Source organism: Bos javanicus, chromosome 4 (genome assembly GCF_032452875.1).
Source record: "Bos javanicus breed banteng chromosome 4, ARS-OSU_banteng_1.0, whole genome shotgun sequence".
Lineage (NCBI taxonomy): Eukaryota > Metazoa > Chordata > Mammalia > Artiodactyla > Bovidae > Bos > Bos javanicus.
Genome location: NC_083871.1, coordinates 101,669,220 through 101,686,585, shown reverse-complemented (window position 1 = coordinate 101,686,585; position 17,366 = coordinate 101,669,220). Strand labels below are relative to the sequence as shown.

General features: G+C 42.7%; 1 protein-coding gene across 2 annotated transcripts in view; it reads left to right on the top strand.

Annotated features, from left to right (window-relative positions):
* Positions 1-17,366, top strand: part of DGKI (diacylglycerol kinase iota) — a 515,206-nt gene that overhangs the window by 484,870 nt on the left and 12,970 nt on the right. For both annotated transcript variants that reach the window (XM_061414831.1, XM_061414832.1), the window contains exons 29-30: positions 4,356-4,393; positions 9,116-9,236. In XM_061414831.1, the coding sequence (XP_061270815.1) occupies positions 4,356-4,393; positions 9,116-9,236 (159 nt within the window). The remainder of the gene's footprint in view (positions 1-4,355; positions 4,394-9,115; positions 9,237-17,366) is intronic.

Genomic DNA, 17,366 nt, shown 5'->3' with positions numbered 1-17,366 from the left:
GTCTGACTATATAAGTTTATGTGATTTAATCGTCTAGGAAACCTAGTAGTCATATACTCAATAACCCTTGTATCCCACTGGCCATTTAACTTCCCTTGTTCTTTTGAATTTGGGAGCATTGTTTACCCTATATGAAGGAGTTTTGGAAAAGGCCAGAAGGCAGGCTCTGAGCTGAAGAAATAATAATAAAAAAAATAATGCTGTAATCATAACAATTCATTATTTGTTTTTAAGCTTGATCTTTCAGAAGGTTATTATCTGGAGTTGAATACTAATGGAGTCAAGCTCTGTTTATGCAGAGGAAATCTTAAACAACAGTGTTCAGGAGGGAAGGACATTAATCAGCAGAGAAGAGGGCCTTGTGCCTAATAATGTTTGCATAATAGCTACCCTTGAGTGTATTGCTTGACTTAAAAATAAATATTCATGTTTTCCATCTCAGTACAATTGGAAATTATTTGTGGTTATGATTCTTTTATATGCTCTTCTGTCTGTTCAGGGGGACTTTAAATTGGGAAGCTAGGAAACCAAAAGACATAAATAAAGATGTTGGGAATGGAGTGAGGTAGCAATGGAAAGCTGCCGTGATGGGGGCACATGAACTGAGAGCAGGTCGCAACTCTGTTCGCAGGAAGGGAGGGGCCGAATCAAACTGGCAGGCGTCAGGACATTTACGTGATTCTCTGATTTACTTTCAACTCATCCTTAGCTTCTCATTGCTCACAGGATAAAAATGTAGGTCCCTTCTCTGGACGAAGAGGTGCTCACCGGAGTGGTCGCACTGGAACTTCACAGTCATGATGTGTGACAACCCAGCCTCAGGGGTGATCACACAGACCTCTTCCCAGGGCCCTTCGGACAGCCTCTTAACTTACAAGTCCTCATTTGTATCTTCCCTTCATCTTTTAAGGATTTCCCAAATCTTTTTTGCTAATGAAACCACTGATTGTGGAAGAGTTGGCTTAACTTCACCTCCTCCAACAATCCTTTGAACTCGGCAGGTAGCCAGTGAGTTTCCCCCCAGCCTCTCATTCATCCATTCACTCATGTTCAATACTCTTCCAATAGTATTTATCCTGGAGAATTTTTTCATCATCCTGACTTATTGCTCATATGCACCAAATGTTATTCACTGGTGCTTTAAGTTAGCGAATTCTACTTTTCTCTCTCCTTTGTTCTTTCTTTTTTCTATTTCTTTTAAATGTCTGGGAAGTGTTTCAGTGTGGTCTTGAAAATGCAGGCTCTATATTGTCAGGAACGTCTGTGTGTCATTTTCAAGGCTTTTCACGAACTGCCTTCTCAGGCAGTTACCCTAGCCTTCTTTCTCTCCTAAATGGATATAGAGTATCCTGTAGCGTAAAAGCCCAAACTGAGTCATTCGCCCACACCTGCAATTGCTCATGCTTGCCCCTGCCTCCCTCTCCCTGTCCTCTCACACAGAGTTGACATCTTGGGAAAGCTCCACCATCTCACTGGCTCCTGCAGCCCGGCCTCACCTCTGATGAGGGCCATATGAACAGCGATATGCCCGATTGACTTCACACACCAATTCACCCTCCTTGCTAGGCTCCTTCTGAAATGTGTGTATGTGTTTTTCATGTAACTTAGGTGTAGTCACAGAAGTACTGTAATCTATCCCTTCTGTCAGTATAACTTATCCTATTTATAAACTGCTTATTTGGCTTCATCTTTACTACAGAGAGGTGACCAGGACAGCTGTTAATCTTACTTTAGATAAGAAAGTTGATTTAAAAAGTTTGACTTCTTAAGGCTGAGTGCTGAAGAACTGATGCTTTCAAATTGTGGTGCTGGAGAACTCTTGAGAGTCCCTTGGACTGCAAGGAGATCAAAGCAGTCATTCCTAAAGGAAATCAACCCTGAATACCCATTGGAAGGACTGATGATAAGGCTGAAGCTCCAGTACTTTGGCCACCTGATGTGAAGAGTTGACTCATTAGAAAAAACCCTGAGGGTGGGAAAGATTGAGGACAGGAGTAGAGGGGCTGGCAGAGGATGAGATGGTTGGATGGCATCACCGCCTCAATGGACATGAGTTTGAGCAAACTCTGGGAGATAGTGAAGGACAGGGAAGTCTGGTGTGCTACAGTCCATGCAGTTGCAGAGTCGGACATGACTTAATGACTAAACAACAAGTAAATTGCAGAGATCGGAATTAGACTCCAGTTAAAGACTATTTCCTTTCATTTTCCTTAGGCCCCACAAAGCCTTGGAGACTTACTACAGGGTGAACTCCCAGAGGGCACAGGACAGAGCCTGGGATGGTCACAGGGACCTGCATTGTGGGGTGATTGAGCTACCATGGTCTCTGTGCCCTGAGAGAGTCATTTCCATCTGAATGTCAGTGTCCCATCTGTAAAAGGAAGAATGAGACACGTTTTTTAGGTTCTTTTGACATACAACATTTTATTAATTCCCTTTCTGTTATTTTTTAGAAACATCTATTTGTTTGCTTGTCTGTGCCAGGTCATAGCTGCAGCACACAGGATCTTTAGTTATGGCATGTGAATTGTTAGCTGTGACACTTGGGGTCTAGTTCTCTGACCAGGGATAGAACCCCACCTCCCCTGCATTAGGAGTGCAGAGTATTAGCCACTGGACCATTAGAAAGTCCCCTTTTCTGTTATTTTTATCTCCATTGCCTTTCACTCCTTTCCTCTTTGCTCTCTTTTCTGTCTGGAGAAGGAAATGGCAGCCCACTCCAGTATTCTTACCTGGAGAATCCCATGGACAGAGGAGCCTGATGGGCTATAGTCCATGGGGTCACAAAGAGCTGGACATGACTGAGCAACTAGCACTCTGTTCTGTCAGTTCAACAACTGATTGGTGCACACTAACTGTATACAAAGAGCATTATTGCGCCTGGAGTCATAGTCCCAGCTTAAACAGCTTGTTATGGAAAAGAAACATTCTTCCCTCTCTTTCCTGTTCTTCCTTTCTTGCTCTTCTTCCTTTATTCTCCCTTCCGTGCTCAAGCAGCTGTCATCATTTCCTAAGTTTTCCGAGACTTCTGCTTTGGTCAGAGGGAAGGCAGTTGGCCCTGGGCCTCTGAACAAGTTGAACGTGTCTGTGGTTCTTTGGCTCTGATCACCCAGGGCCCATAAGTGCGCATGATGAAAGCTTCACGGGGTTTGTTCAGTGATAGTCAAGGCCACCATATGCTTTGATACTGCATTTTTGGCCAACTGTATACGAGAGACTCTGAAATAAGAGTAAAATGATACTTTGAAAAATAAACTTCAAACCTTCTAACTTGGGGGGAGGTGACTTTAAAACTTTAAAATGATCTTTTTCTTGAGCAATTTTAAAATATAGGTATTTTTCTAAAGGGACCATTTTTGACCTAACACAACTGTCCCCTTTAGGAGTCATAACCACCATTAGAGTCATATATTCTTTTCCTCTTTTATTAGTTATATTTTTTTCGTTTTTCTTCTGCACCCCACGTGACATGCACAGGTATTTAGATTATTTTCCCCTCAGCTAAGTAGAAGGAAATGGCAGTGCACTCCAATATTCTTGCCTGGAGAGTCCCATGAACAGAGGAGCCTGACAGACAACAGTCCATGGGGTCGCAAGAGTTGGACATGACTCAGCGACTAAATCGCCACCACCGCCACCAAGTAGCCTTACAATTAGTTTAATTAAACTTTCAGAGTTCTTTCATAAGAATCACCAATAAATTGTATGCTAAATGTATGATTACTTTCTTTAGAACATAATTAAAATATGTGTTTCTTCTTTATTGCTTCTAATCCTTCTTTCCATAGCAGTAGGTATTTATTTATAATTATAGAACACAAAATTACTAATAATTTTTGAACCCCCAAAGGACAAAGTAGAAGGAATTAGAAAGAAGGGAGCAGAAACAATCCTAATAATCAGGCACTCTGCATCAGTGGATGAGATAAGAACACTTATGTGATTTAATAAACCCTTTCAAAGATCTGATATAATTGAGACTTGCTGGTTTACAGATGTGGAAACTGAGGCTCAGAGGGGTTAGATAACTCGCCTAGAATTCCACCGCCTGTAAGGGTCAGAGCTAAGATTTGAATCCAGTATGTGTGACTCTACATTTCATGTTCGCTTTTCTGTACTAGGGCTGGAGGGGGTTCCTGTCGGCTCTAGAATGATGTACAAGATGAATGCCCAGGGAGGGAAGGGGTGAAGAGAAGGCCTCAGTTTGTCCCACGTTTCAACCTTTGGCATGCTTCTCCTCCCCTGACCCCCACCCCAAATGTAGACTGTGTCTCCCAAATATGGATCCAGCCCTTTGTAATATTTTCATGAGAGGGTCTTCTACTAATGGGACATCTCTCTTTTGTCTTTCACAGCAATTTTGCAGGCAGTAATAGCTGGTGATCTTATGAAGGTAAGATATCTTCCTACCAGAACTTTTGGTGATTCTTTAAGAACTCTAAATCAGCATAATTTCTCACCAAATTTTCATGATCCCATTTATGATTTCCCATCCCCCTGGTGCTAGCTGGGTAGAAGGCAGAAGGATGTTCTTTTTGAGAATTGAGCAGAGAGGGTGAGAGGAGTCCTTGTAGCATCACCATGTCTCCAAACAGCAAAGGGTCTGTGCAAAGGCACAGTGCTGTCTGCCTTGACTGGTTACAACTGATATGTGTCCCCAGGAGACAGTACTTATAGTACCCCGGGTTCCTGCTATCTGGAACTAATATTTGAAGTTTAAAGATTTCTTTCAGCCCAAGTCTTTAAATGAATGCATCTGTAAGAATAACCTGGACAATACCCAGAAATACTTTGTTTAAGCAAGAGACAACATCATGCAACATTATTGCCATTTTGAACTCTGGGGATCACAGTTAATCAGAAGATACTCTGATCTGCCTTGAATATTGTGATTTGTGCTCATGTTTTCTGGAGAATTTAGTTGAGAGGAAACTGCTGCCTCCTGAGTGAATGCAAATTCTGAAGTCAGACTGTCTGGGTTCAGATCTTGGCTCTGCCTTTGACTATATATGAGACTTTGTATAATTACCTAATTGTCTCTGGGCTTCCGTTTCTTCATCTGTAAAATGGAATCACATTGGTCTTCTCTTTGCTTTACTGTGAGGATTGAATATAAAATTCATGTAAAGCTCTTAAGATTGTTCCTATAACTTCATAGAAGGGACTCTCCCAAGATAGCTATTTTGTTAATACAGTGTTAATCTGTGTTCCTTTAATAGTTAAACATAACAGAGAGACAAATGTTTGTTATAAAGTATAATATAGTCCATGAATACCCAGAAAGCTATATTTGGTCCCAAGTTATTTTCAGGTGTCAGGACTTAAGACTGCCTGGGTATCCCTGTATACGTCATAATGGCATTGATCTGCTCTGTATTATCAGCAACTTTCCCAGGCAGAGGCTCCAACTAACTCAAGTTCAGTGCTATCCCAGATTGAGAACCCAGAAGCCTTAAAAGAAAGTTAAGAAGCACTAGCTCAGTTGATAAAGAATCTGCCTGCAATGCAGGAGACCCCAGTTCAATTCCTGAGTTGAAAAGATCTGCTGGATAAAGGATAGGCTACCTACTCCAGTATTCTTGGGCTTCCCTAATGACGCAGCTAGTAAAAAATCCACCTGCAATGCAGGAGACCTGAGTTCGATCCCTGGGTTGGGAAGATCCCCTGGAGAAGGGAAAGGGTGCTCACTCCAGTATTCTGGCCTGGAAAATCCTATCTATGGACTGTATAGTCCATGGGGCTGCAAAGAGTCGGACACGACTGAGCGACTTTTACACACACACAGGCTCTTGTATACAAGTTCTTTGGAAGCACATCTGTTGAATAAACTGAGAAACCTCAGAGCTACATTGTTAACAGGTTACTAGAAGAAAACAAGGGCTGAGAAGGTTGTCAGCATCTTGTTAAACTGTCATCTTCAGACACACATCCCTGGGAATGGTGCCCGTGCCATGACCAGATCACAGTGTTACTAGGAATTGCTAGCCACAAGAGGAAAGTGCTCTCTAAGCAGTGTATATACCTGAATTCAGTGCCATTTCCAAGCAGTGGATTAAACCAAATATTATCCTATATTCCCTGCAAAGCCTTTTTGGATTCTGTGAGCAAAAGGCATGAGTTCAGACCTGATCCCTCCTCTTGGAGAGTTTCTAAGCCAGAAAATTTTGCAAAATGTTGTTGTACCTTTGAAACCACTTCATTTTGTTTTGTATATACTTTTAGTCTAGGCAACAGATTTTCCAGGGCCCTGGGCATGTTACTGCACTTCTTTGGTACTTAACAGAGAATTATGTGAGAGAAGGGTAATCACTATATTCGGCTGGTTGCCTTATTTCATTCTCTGTTATAATTCTTTCCTAGATGACTGAGAAATGACTCAGTAACATCTGATTTACTGAGAGGTGAAATATAAAGCCTGAGGGTTTTTCTTTTTCACTTTTTGCTTTCTTTTCATTCCCAAGTACTTTCCCCTCCTTTTCTTTATCTTCTTCCATTTCTCTGTCCCATGTAGAAAGTACTATAAATATTAAATACTCAACTGGGTGTGTGTGTCACAAGTGTGAGGAAGGAGGGGGAGAATGGGAGAGTTGAAAGGGGAAGCAAGGTCCAAGCACACCAGTGAACTGAGAATAGACCCTGGATCAGCCCTGCGTGCAGGCTGTCATGCGTAGCTCCTATCCACCGGGCTGCACAGCATACCCATGGACTAACCTAATGGCCACAGTGTCTATGAACACCACAGTAAGGCAAAATCGGGGCAGCTGATGGGTTGGGTCTCTGTGACTCTGTGAGCCCAAATCCTTTGTGGATCTTCCCACAAAGAATGGATGTGCCATTGTGAGACAGTACAGTTGAACAGAACAGGATTCTTAGATTGTCATGGAAGACAGCTACTTCTTCCTGTTCCTTTGCTTCTCAATTTAGGCATGAAAACTCTATGTTCCTTGTGCACGCTCAGTCGCTTCAGTCGTGTCCGACTCTTCGCATCCCTATGGACTGTAGCCTGCCAGGCTCCTCTGTCCGTGAAGATTCTTCAGGCAAGAATACTGGAGTGGGTTGCCGTTTCTTCCTCTAGGGAATCTTGCAAACCCTGGGCCTGAACCCACATCACTTACGTCTCCTGCACTGGCGGGCAGGTTCTTTACCACTAGTGCCTCCTGGGAAGCCCCGTGTTCCTTACTTCCAGTCAGTTGCTCCTTTGTGATCAGTTTTCTAGGAAGTCTTCCATGGTTTTTCCATCCCCTACTTCATGTTTTCCTAGTGCCCTGTGCTACCCTTCTCATTGTCCTCTTCATCTCTGTGCAATTCTTTTTTGTTTTTTATTTATTAACTTTATTCTTTTTTTAAATTTTATTTTATTTTTAAACTTTACAATATTGTATTGGTTTTGCCAAATATCGAAATGAATCCGCCACAGGTATACACGTGTTCCCCATCCTGAACCCTCCTCCCTCCTCCCTCCCCATACCATCCCTCTGGGTCGTCCCAGTGCACCAGCCCCAAGCATCCAGTATCGTGCATCGAACCTGGACTGGTGACTCGTTTCATACATGATAGTATACATGTTTCAATGCCATTCTCCCAAATCTTCCCACCCTCTCCCTCTCCAACAGAGTCCATAAGACTGTTCTATACATCAGTGTCTCTTTTGCTGTCTCGTATACAGGGTTATTGTTACCATCTTTCTAAATTCCATATATATGTGTGAGTATACTATATTGGTGTGTTTCTTTCTGGCTTACTTCACTCTGTATAATAGGCTCCAGTTTCATCCACCTCATTAGAACTGATTCAAATGTATTCTTTTTAATGGCTGAGTAATACTCCATTGTGTATATGTACTATAGCTTTCTTATCCATTCATCTGCTGATGGACATCTAGGTTGCTTCCATGTCCTGGCTATTATGAACAGCACTGCGATGAACATTGGGGTACACATGTCTCTTTCCCTTCTGGTTTCCTCAGTGTGTATGCCCAGCAGTGGGATTCTGCAATTCTTTAAAAATCTCTCTCTCCCATGGACAGTGAGGTCTTGGAGGCTTAGAGGTCAGTGGTCAAGTTGTATTCATGTTAGTTTCCTTGGCATCTGGCACATGGCTAATCTATAGTTGTATTTGAGTGAATGTATAAACTATGAGTTTAGTCTCTTTGACCTTATGAGTTTTGTTTTTAATAATGCTATGCTATCTAACTTCTTGGTGGTAGACATATTCCTTTTGCTTATTACATGATGAGTTAGTTGATTCTTATTTATTCTAAAGCTACATTTTAGAAGCTCTAGTAAGGCCCTTGTTCTGATTATTACAGTTTAGAGAACAGAGATCCATTTTCACTTACATTACAGTTTGGTAATGTGCAGTATTTCACAAACTTAAGACTGTGGCCTTATTTAGCGCCTAATTCTCAGGCTGAAAAATCTGTTTTTCCCCCCAGTCTTTTGGAAGTCTTTTAGGTTTCTACTACTACATTCTCTGAACCCTTTTGGTTCTCATCCCACGGATCATCTCAAGCCTTGTTGGGTGGTATGTGTTGGATGATAAATAGAAGGCAGGCAGACTGCAGATCTGGATGAAGGAGGGAGCCAAACATGGCTGTGCATGTGTCTGCTGTATGCCTGTGTGTGTGATCTTATGCTGGGAAGGGGTAAGCAGCTTCTGTACTCAGTAACTGGGTTCATTAGAGAGGGCAGAAAAAGTTAAAGGGCGGAGGGAACATCGCTACCAGACATCAAGCTCTTCCTGCCTATAGACTTAATTGTTCTTTAACTCAAGAACACTCAGCCTACATAGGGAAGCTTTCATTCTCCTCTCTTTCATTCTTTCAGTGCCCAGAAAAGGACAAAAAAACAGAAAGGGAGCAAGTAATTTAGCATGCTTCCATTCCCTTAGGCTGTTCAGTACCCACTTACCCTCTCCGGAATTTGCTGAGACACTGGCCATCTATTTGAATGATAACACAACCCAGGAATGTTACTTCATCTCTTTGACTTTTCCCTGTGTCCTCTGAGGCTGGAGACATTTGTGGTTTGCTACATGACTTTTATTTTATCACCAGCTAGCTGTTTTCCTTGTTCCGGACTCTGTCTGAGTTGCTTTTCCTATGTCTCTTTTGCAGCTAATAGAAAGCTATAAAAATGGAGGCAGCCTGCTAATTCAGGGACCAGACCACTGTTCACTCCTTCATTACGCAGCTAAAACCGGCAACGGGGACATTGTGAAATATATCCTTGACCACGGTGAGTAGGCATAGCAAACCAAGAATCAATTATCCATGAAACAGACTGCATTTTCGAAGTTGACTTTCATCCAGGCTGTCCTCAGAATGGTGGAGAGACCCTTGAGCTTTCGCTGACTCTCCTTGCTTGTGTGACGGAGCCAGGATTCCAGACCCCTGACACAGGTCACCTTAACCAAGCCTTTACCTGTACCTTAACCACCTTAACCTTAACAGGAATCATTTCCATATCAAGGCCTTTGCAGGGTATTTGGGGGCTGATTACTTACAAAATGAAAGATAAAACCGAGTGTGGACTTGGCATCATGTACTGTTTGGGAAGGGTTTTGGGAAGTTAACGAGTTGGGACCAGGTACCTAATCCATATTTATAGCTGATCATTCTGAGGAGTAATGTGCATATTTATTTCCATCTTTCTAATTTCCCTTTTTTTTTTTCTATTTGAATCTCATTCACCTTTTCAACTCAAGTCACCTTTTATTCTCTTCAAAAAAATCTGGTACTGCTGTGTCCTCTGTGGCAGGCCATGTTCACCCCCTGGACAGCCTCCTAACTGGGTTTGTAATCTGGTGTTAGATGGTGACCTCAGCACCTACCTCTAATAGCCCTTTAGAGGCACAGACACGTCAGAGGAGTATCAAATCTTTCTTTGATACTTTCTTTGGAAGTAGACCGTACTTTCTGCTTCCCTTGTTTATAGTGTTTCTAGGACTGAAAAATAGGATAGAAGCGGGCAAAGTCTCCCTAGCTTGGCTGTTTTTGAGGAATCTCTGGCTCTGCTGAATTCAGGTATACAGAGATCCTAAAAGATTTTCTGTGAGCCCTAGCACTGAGCCAATGGCCTACCCTCATTGTATCCATATTTTGGCTGTAAATAGTAAGCATTTTAGCACAGAGTCACATTCCCTTTGGTACACAGTCACATTCCCTTTTTAAAAAAACTGAAGTATAGTCAATTTACAGTATGTCAGTTTCAGCTGTACAGCAAAGTGATTCAGTTAAAGACATGTATGTTCAGTTGCTCAGTCTTGTCCAACTCTTTGCAACCCTATGGACTGTAGCCCTCAGGGCTCCTCTCTCCATGGGATTTTCCTGGCAAGAATACTGGAGTGGGTTGCCATTTCCTCCTCCAGGGGATCCTCCCAACCCAGGAATTGAACCCATGTCTCCCATGTCTCCTGCATTACAGGCGAATTCTTCACTGCTGAGCCACTGATAAGTTATACATATATTTAATCTTTTCCAGATTCTTTTCCCATTACAGATTATTACAAGATAGTGAATATAGTTCCCTGTGCTATATAGTAGGTCCTTGCTGTTTATTTTCTATACAGTCGGGTGTATCTGTTAATTCCAAACTCCCAATTTATCCCTCCCCTTCCTTTTCCCCTTTGGTAACCATAAATTTGTTTTCTATGTATTGATTTACATTCCTTTTTATTCCTCTTTTTATTCAGTTCAGCAAACATGTCTTATTCTATGTACCCATTCATTCATTCATCGAATATTTGTGGGTACTTCACAGGAACTATCTGGCATAAACCGACACACACACAAAAATAAAGTCTCTGTTGTCAAGCAATTGCAGGATAAAAAATATAATCATATGCATCATTAAATTGAAAGTGGTTGTATGTAGGACTCTTAAATCCTACTGTAAAGTCACAAAGAGATAACTAACAGAGCTGCCGTTTCTCGAGCACTGGTTGTATGCCACGTGCTTAGAATGAACACATCCTATCATTTAAGCTTTACAAGGACCTTGAAAAGGATTAGACCCTCAGTCCCATTTGACTCGCCTTGCTTTTGTCTTCAATACCTTCTCACCATGGAGAGTTTGCCTGAACCCTTGGCCTGAATTATGGCAGAAAGAGTGATTTAGGAAAAGGAAAGGGTATCCAAGTAGGATGGTCACCATTAGAGGCTTTCTCCCCACTCCCCTCCGCCACCCCCATAGGCTAGATTGGATTGTCCCGAGCCTGTCTGCCCCAGAAAGCCTAGATCTATTCCTGGTGCTGTGTCAGGGGTGTGTATATTCTGTCTCCCACTCCCCTGACCATTCGGCCTCCAGCAATTAAAGCATGCCTCTTTAAACAATGACTTGAATAGACAATGGTGGCATAAATTCTACTTGCCTTTTGCACACACACACAAACTGTAGGTGTTTTCCTGTAGTGACTCTTCCAAAAGCTGGTGACAGGCAGAACCAAATATGAGAACCCAGCCCCATAGACAGTGCATACAGGTCACAAAGCTTCCATAGTTATTTTTCTCTTCATAGAAAAGATTTCAGAATTTCCCCTGGACAAAGTGAAGGTGAGCTTTGGATATATGCCCTCACCTTGTTTGCTTTTAGCTCAGGTTCAAGTTCTCCTGGTGGCTGTCATCTTGATATTCCCTCCTGGTTTGGCTTTTACCCCATGAAGTTGAGTGCTTGCCCTCACACCTTAATCTGCTCAGTACCCAAGTACCTCTCTAGGGTTGGTGAGACACCGGCTATCTATTTGAGTGATGAGACCTCTTAGAAATTCTCTCTCCTCCCCTCTCTACCTCTCCTGAAGAATAGGAATTCCCGTCCCTGGTTCTGGGATCCTTTCTCATCAGTGATCTGCTGGTATCTCACTTGTTATTACCTGTCAGGCTGCAGGGAACTGCACTTTTGACTGAGTCTGTATTTAAGATGGATTCTTACGTGTTCGGGGCTGTCAGCTGGGGTGCTTGGGACACCTGGACTTTCATCTCAGGCTTCCTCACAGCATGACGATCCCCGGGTTTCAGGAGGGTGAGAATGGAAGCTTCCAGACATTCAGAGGCCAGGCTGGAGAAGTCTGCCTCACCTCTGTGGCAGTCTGTCAGCTGAAACGAGTCATGGAGGCAGCCCCGGCTCAAGGGTCGGAGAAATAGACCTCTTGGCTCCAAAATTAATGGATGTGTTCAATCTGTCCCCTCCCTTACTCTCTGTCTTCTTCAGCTGAAAATGGTGATCTTCTCAATATCCTGAACTACTGACTCACTTGGAATTCCCTGGAACTCAGATTTTATATTTTCCCTTGGTTTAGGGTCCTAAGCTAGGGCTTCAAGATTTAGCAAATCAAAATACAAGTCATGATAACACTTTTTTAGCAGAAGTATGTCCCATGCAATATTGGGGACATGCTTACACTAAAAACCAGAAATCTTCATTTCAGCTGAGTCTCCCCAGGGGCTTGAATGAGGAGGCTTGAGATGGTATTGCTCTAACACCATGGATTTTCACAACCCCCACCACCCACTTCTCTTTCCACTGCCTTAAATAAGACGACCTAGAAAGGCCCCTGTAACTCGAGCTCCCAGGGCTTGGAGTTTCTAACCAAGCTGTAGATCAGTGCACACGCTTTTCCTGCCATGAAATCCAACTGGCACATCTCTGAGTGCTTGCACCAAAGCCTGACATTCCAACACCGAACTCCTTTCTCTTGGATCCCAAGAGTGAATCATGCAGTTTAGAGTGAGAGATTTTGCAAAGAGTGAATCATGCAGTATAGCTCTTTGTGTCAACACTAAAGGACAGGAAGAATTTGTTAGTAACTTGGGGAAGGGAGAAGCTTATTTTTCTCATTTTTTTGGTTAACTTTTGTAAATTAGTCACTTTAATATTTACACTAAGGAGAAAACACAATATTCTTGTAATCACCTCCACTTCGCTCACAGGCAGGCAGTTCTCACGGTCACTGCATCTGCCTTGTGGGTCTGTAATTGGCCGGTAGATGTATGACTCTGAAGATCATGCAGCCAAATCCATCTCTTCTGTCTGAAAATAAAATCTGACTATGATCTACAGTCCAAAGATCACTGTTGGATATTGATGGGTGGTGATTTTTAACCTTTTGGTACTGCTAAGCTGCTAAGTCACTTCAGTCGTGTCAGACTCTGTGCAACTCCATAGACGGCAGCCCACCAGGCTCCCCCGTCCCTGGGATTCTCCAGGCAAGAACACTGGAGTGGGTTGCCATTTCCTTCTCCAATGCATGGAAGTGAAAAGTGAAAGTGAAGTCGCTCAGTCGTGTCCGACCCTCAGCCATCCCATGGATTCAGCCTTCTAGGCTCCTCCGTCCATGGGATTTTCCAGGCAAGAGTACTGGAGTGGGGTGCCATTGCCTTCTCCAATGGATTTAAGTGAAAAGTGAAAGTGAAGTCGCTCAGTCGTGTCCGACCCTCAGCCATCCCATGGATTCAGCCTTCTAGGCTCCTCCATCCATGGGATTTTCCAGGCAAGAGTACTGGAGTGGGGTGCCATTGCCTTCTCCAATGGATGAAAGTGAAAAGTGAAAGTGAAGTTGCTCAGTCGTGTCCGACTCTTAGTGACCCCATGGACTGCAGCCTATGAGGCTCCTCCGCCCATGGGATTTTCCAGGCAAGAGTACTGGAGTGGGGTGCCTTTGCCTTCTCCTACAGTCAAATAATAAAAACTGATCTGTAGTTGATTTTTATTAAAATTAGTATTTATCAACCTGATAGTCAATTCAGGTTGACTGAATTGATGGTCCATTTCATTCTTAACATCAACTTCATTATTTCTAGTTATTGAGGAGCATGGATGTGAAATCTATTGACATTGTCCGCCTAATTCTCCATGTTGTTTAAGAGCTGAGCACTTTGGCTCAACCATTTCTGTTGTTGTCATTTGTCTTAATATCTTTAGTTGCTGATATGATTTTATAAACTTGTACGTTTAGAATTGAAAACTGTCTTTGCAGAACTAGTCATCTCTCTTAAATTGCAGCAAGCCCTTTGCGGTGTTCTTGAAGTCAGGGATACATACACAGAAAACATGACACTTTCTCTACTCTGTAATCATCTTCTTAGTGTGGTCTCTGCTCAGCAAATAGTCTTGCCTGATTAGTAATGATGCTGACTCTGAAATTCCCTTGATTTGATGGAAAATAGCCTTTGCTGAGATGCCTCTGTGAGGCTGGGGTTCAGAGATGTCTACGGCATCGTATTGATAAGTTAATGTTAGATTTACAGTGGATGGATCTGATCAGTTTGGATTCACATAAATAAAAGAATAAATCCATGCAGATTTCATACTGTGGCAAAGATCAAGAGACACCCCTTCTTGCCATCTCGGTTGTTGCAAACCTCTTGAAATTGTACTTTTAAAATTTTTGTGTTAAAAACTAGATTCAAGTCCTTCCTTGGGTTTATAGTATATAAATCCTAAAGACTGTTCAAAGACCCGCCTGTCAAGATACCTTTAAAGACAAGGGTCCTAAGAAATCAGAGGGCCCTTTTCAAGGAGCATGACTGATGGGACTTGTTTGCCTCCTGCATCCTTACTCCAGGGAGCGCCTCTCTCCTCTCTGCTTCACCCTCTTCTTCATGTCTTATTGATGGTGGGGGTCCGCAGTCAGGATGCCTCTTGAATGGGAGTCGTGAGAGCTTAGTCATTCTCCCAGGCACCACATTCAGCCACAAATTTCTCTTCTCAGGGCTCTTTTGAACACGGGCTGGGGGGCCATGGGACCTATGGTTATTTCTCAAAAGCCACAGGAGGCTTGAATTTTTCTCGTCCCTCATCTTCTTTGGGACTTCTTCTCTTAAATACACAACACGCTGCTTCCCTTTATGAAAAACTGGAATTTGGGCAATGGGAGGGTTGAAAAGAGAATGGAGGTGGGAGAGAGAGCCTAAGAATACCACAAGGACTGGGTGGAGAGAGGAGGACGGGAGGGATTCCAGCGGAGAGCCCCCACCCCCCAGCGGTTCCTGCTTTTCAACTCCTTTCAACCATATTTTTGCCCACTCCCTCCTCCCTCGTTGTACCCTCCCAGAGACTTTTGTGGCGTCTTAGTCTTTAACCACCGGGCACATTTTGCTCTTTTGTTTTTATTCTCCCAGCGCCCACCCCCCCTGCCCCCTACTGTGTTTCCTGATAGAAATCTCACTCATGCATTTCCTTTCTGATTTCAATGGCTTACTTTGTCTTCCCTCTTTTTCTGCCTTCAGTCTTTCTTTTCTCTTTTTTTTTCACCCACCCCCCTCTCTGCCTCTGGTCCCCAAGAGAAACGACCCCCGTCCCGCTGGGACAGGATGGCCGTGCTGTTGAGAGTTCCCAGTGCCGGCTCTCCCCACATCTGTGCAGCTTTTGTCGGCGCTCAGGAGGATTTGGAATGGTCTGCTGGCAGCGTCAGGGAGACTAATGGGAAATGAGGTCCAGAGGGAGAGAGACCACGGGGAGGTGGGGGGACAGCAAAGGGGATTTGGATGGCTCGGTGTGGGAAGCAAATTAAAGGATGCCTGTGACAAAAGACACATCATATATAATACAGGCGAAATGGTGATGACACAATTGCATGGGTTCCTGGAAGAGCCTCTGGGATGAGCACTGACTGGGCAGTCGATTTGAACTTTGGAAAGTTTGACTACTTACCACGCTGTGACTTTTTCAATGTTGGGACGTTTGTGAAGTTTTGCTTCTTTTTGAATTCCCTGACCCGCATCCGAAAAATGATATGTTTCCACCCACAATGTATTTTTCTTTCCCCTTTATTTTTCAGACCATTTCTCAGATAGCATGGCTTTTTAAATTTTTTTAAATCCATGTTCCTTTTATGGGTCTTTCTCTCTTAGGAAAAAAAGTGTGATATTGGCCAAGATCCAAGTGGATTTTTAAATGTCATTCATTCATTCAAAAAGTCTGTCCCATACACTTTTAAACAGAAATATTATTGTAATAATCACTGCTCATCTTTATTGTTCTGAGTGCTTTATGTGTATTTATGTATTTGATTCTTACAACAAGCCCACAAGGTAAGTTCTTTTATCTCTACTTGACGGGTGGTAAAACTGAAGTGTAGCAAAGCTGGATGACTTGCAAAAGCTCACCCATAATACAAGATATGGTCTCTGCCCTGTGTATTCCTAAAACTCAGTGAGAGAAATAAAGCATAGATAAACAACCACAATTCAGGGTAGTTTGAAATGAATATCATATACAGGATTCTACTGATAACTGGCATAGACTATGGAAGGACGATCACCTTCTGAAACGTTCATGGAGAAATCTGTACCTATATCCCCTCAGTAGAGATTCAGTGGTTGCTTCCTGGGCAGGTCAGCTGGGGTCTGAACTGTGGGTCTTTTAGTAAACTCTGGGGAGACAGAAAGCCAAGACTTTTTCTATTCAGGGAACAATCAGGAATTCTCTGCTGATAATTTAACGGCATTCCTTCCAATTCCTTAGGGGAGATGCATAGTGTCCACAATCAGAACGTATGTACACATGACAAACTAAGCCCAAACCCAAATGTTCCCCCGTTGATCTACTTGAAGGAATTCCATCTTTATTTTTTCTCTTTCTCCTGTTCTTTCCCTTATGGCTGAGGCTGGAATTAACTTTTCCAAAAATCATAGTTGCTGCTTTTTCACATTTATTTTTTTCTTTCAAGGGAATATACTTGTGGTCTTTGTTGATGGTTTTTGTTTCTCTGGACATGCTCCCACCTCCAAATCTTATCTTATGCTACTAATCTACACAGGGCGCTATTAGACAGCATGATGCACTATTTTTGTTCCAAGAAAACTTAATTTTTATTGTTTGCAAAATGTAATTCTACTCATGTACATTTTTGTAAAAAATTCCTTTTTATCTTTGAATCGGAGTACAGTTGATTCACAGTATTGTGTTAATTACTGCTATACGGCAAAGTGACTCAGTTTTATGTACTGATATACACACACACATATATTTTCATATTCATTTCCATTTTGGCTTCTCACAGGATACTGAATGCAGTCCCCTGTGCTATACAGTAAGGCCTTGTTGTTTATCCATTATATATATATCAGTTTGCATCTGCTAATCCCAAACTCCCAATTCAGCCCTCTCCCAGCCTTCTCCTCCTTGGCAACCGCCAGTTTATTCTCTGTGTCCCTGATTCAGTCTGTTTCATGCATAGGTACATTTGTGTCCTGTTTTAGATTCCACATAGCAGTGATAGCTTGATACACTATTAAAAATAGCTCCCAGTAGGTCACTGGAGACACACATAGGGAGGGAAACCACAGTTCTGTCTCAGACTCCACCTGGCATGCACTCCTCTTGTCCTTTCTTCTCCTAAATCTCCTTGCTGTCAGTTAAGTCCATCTT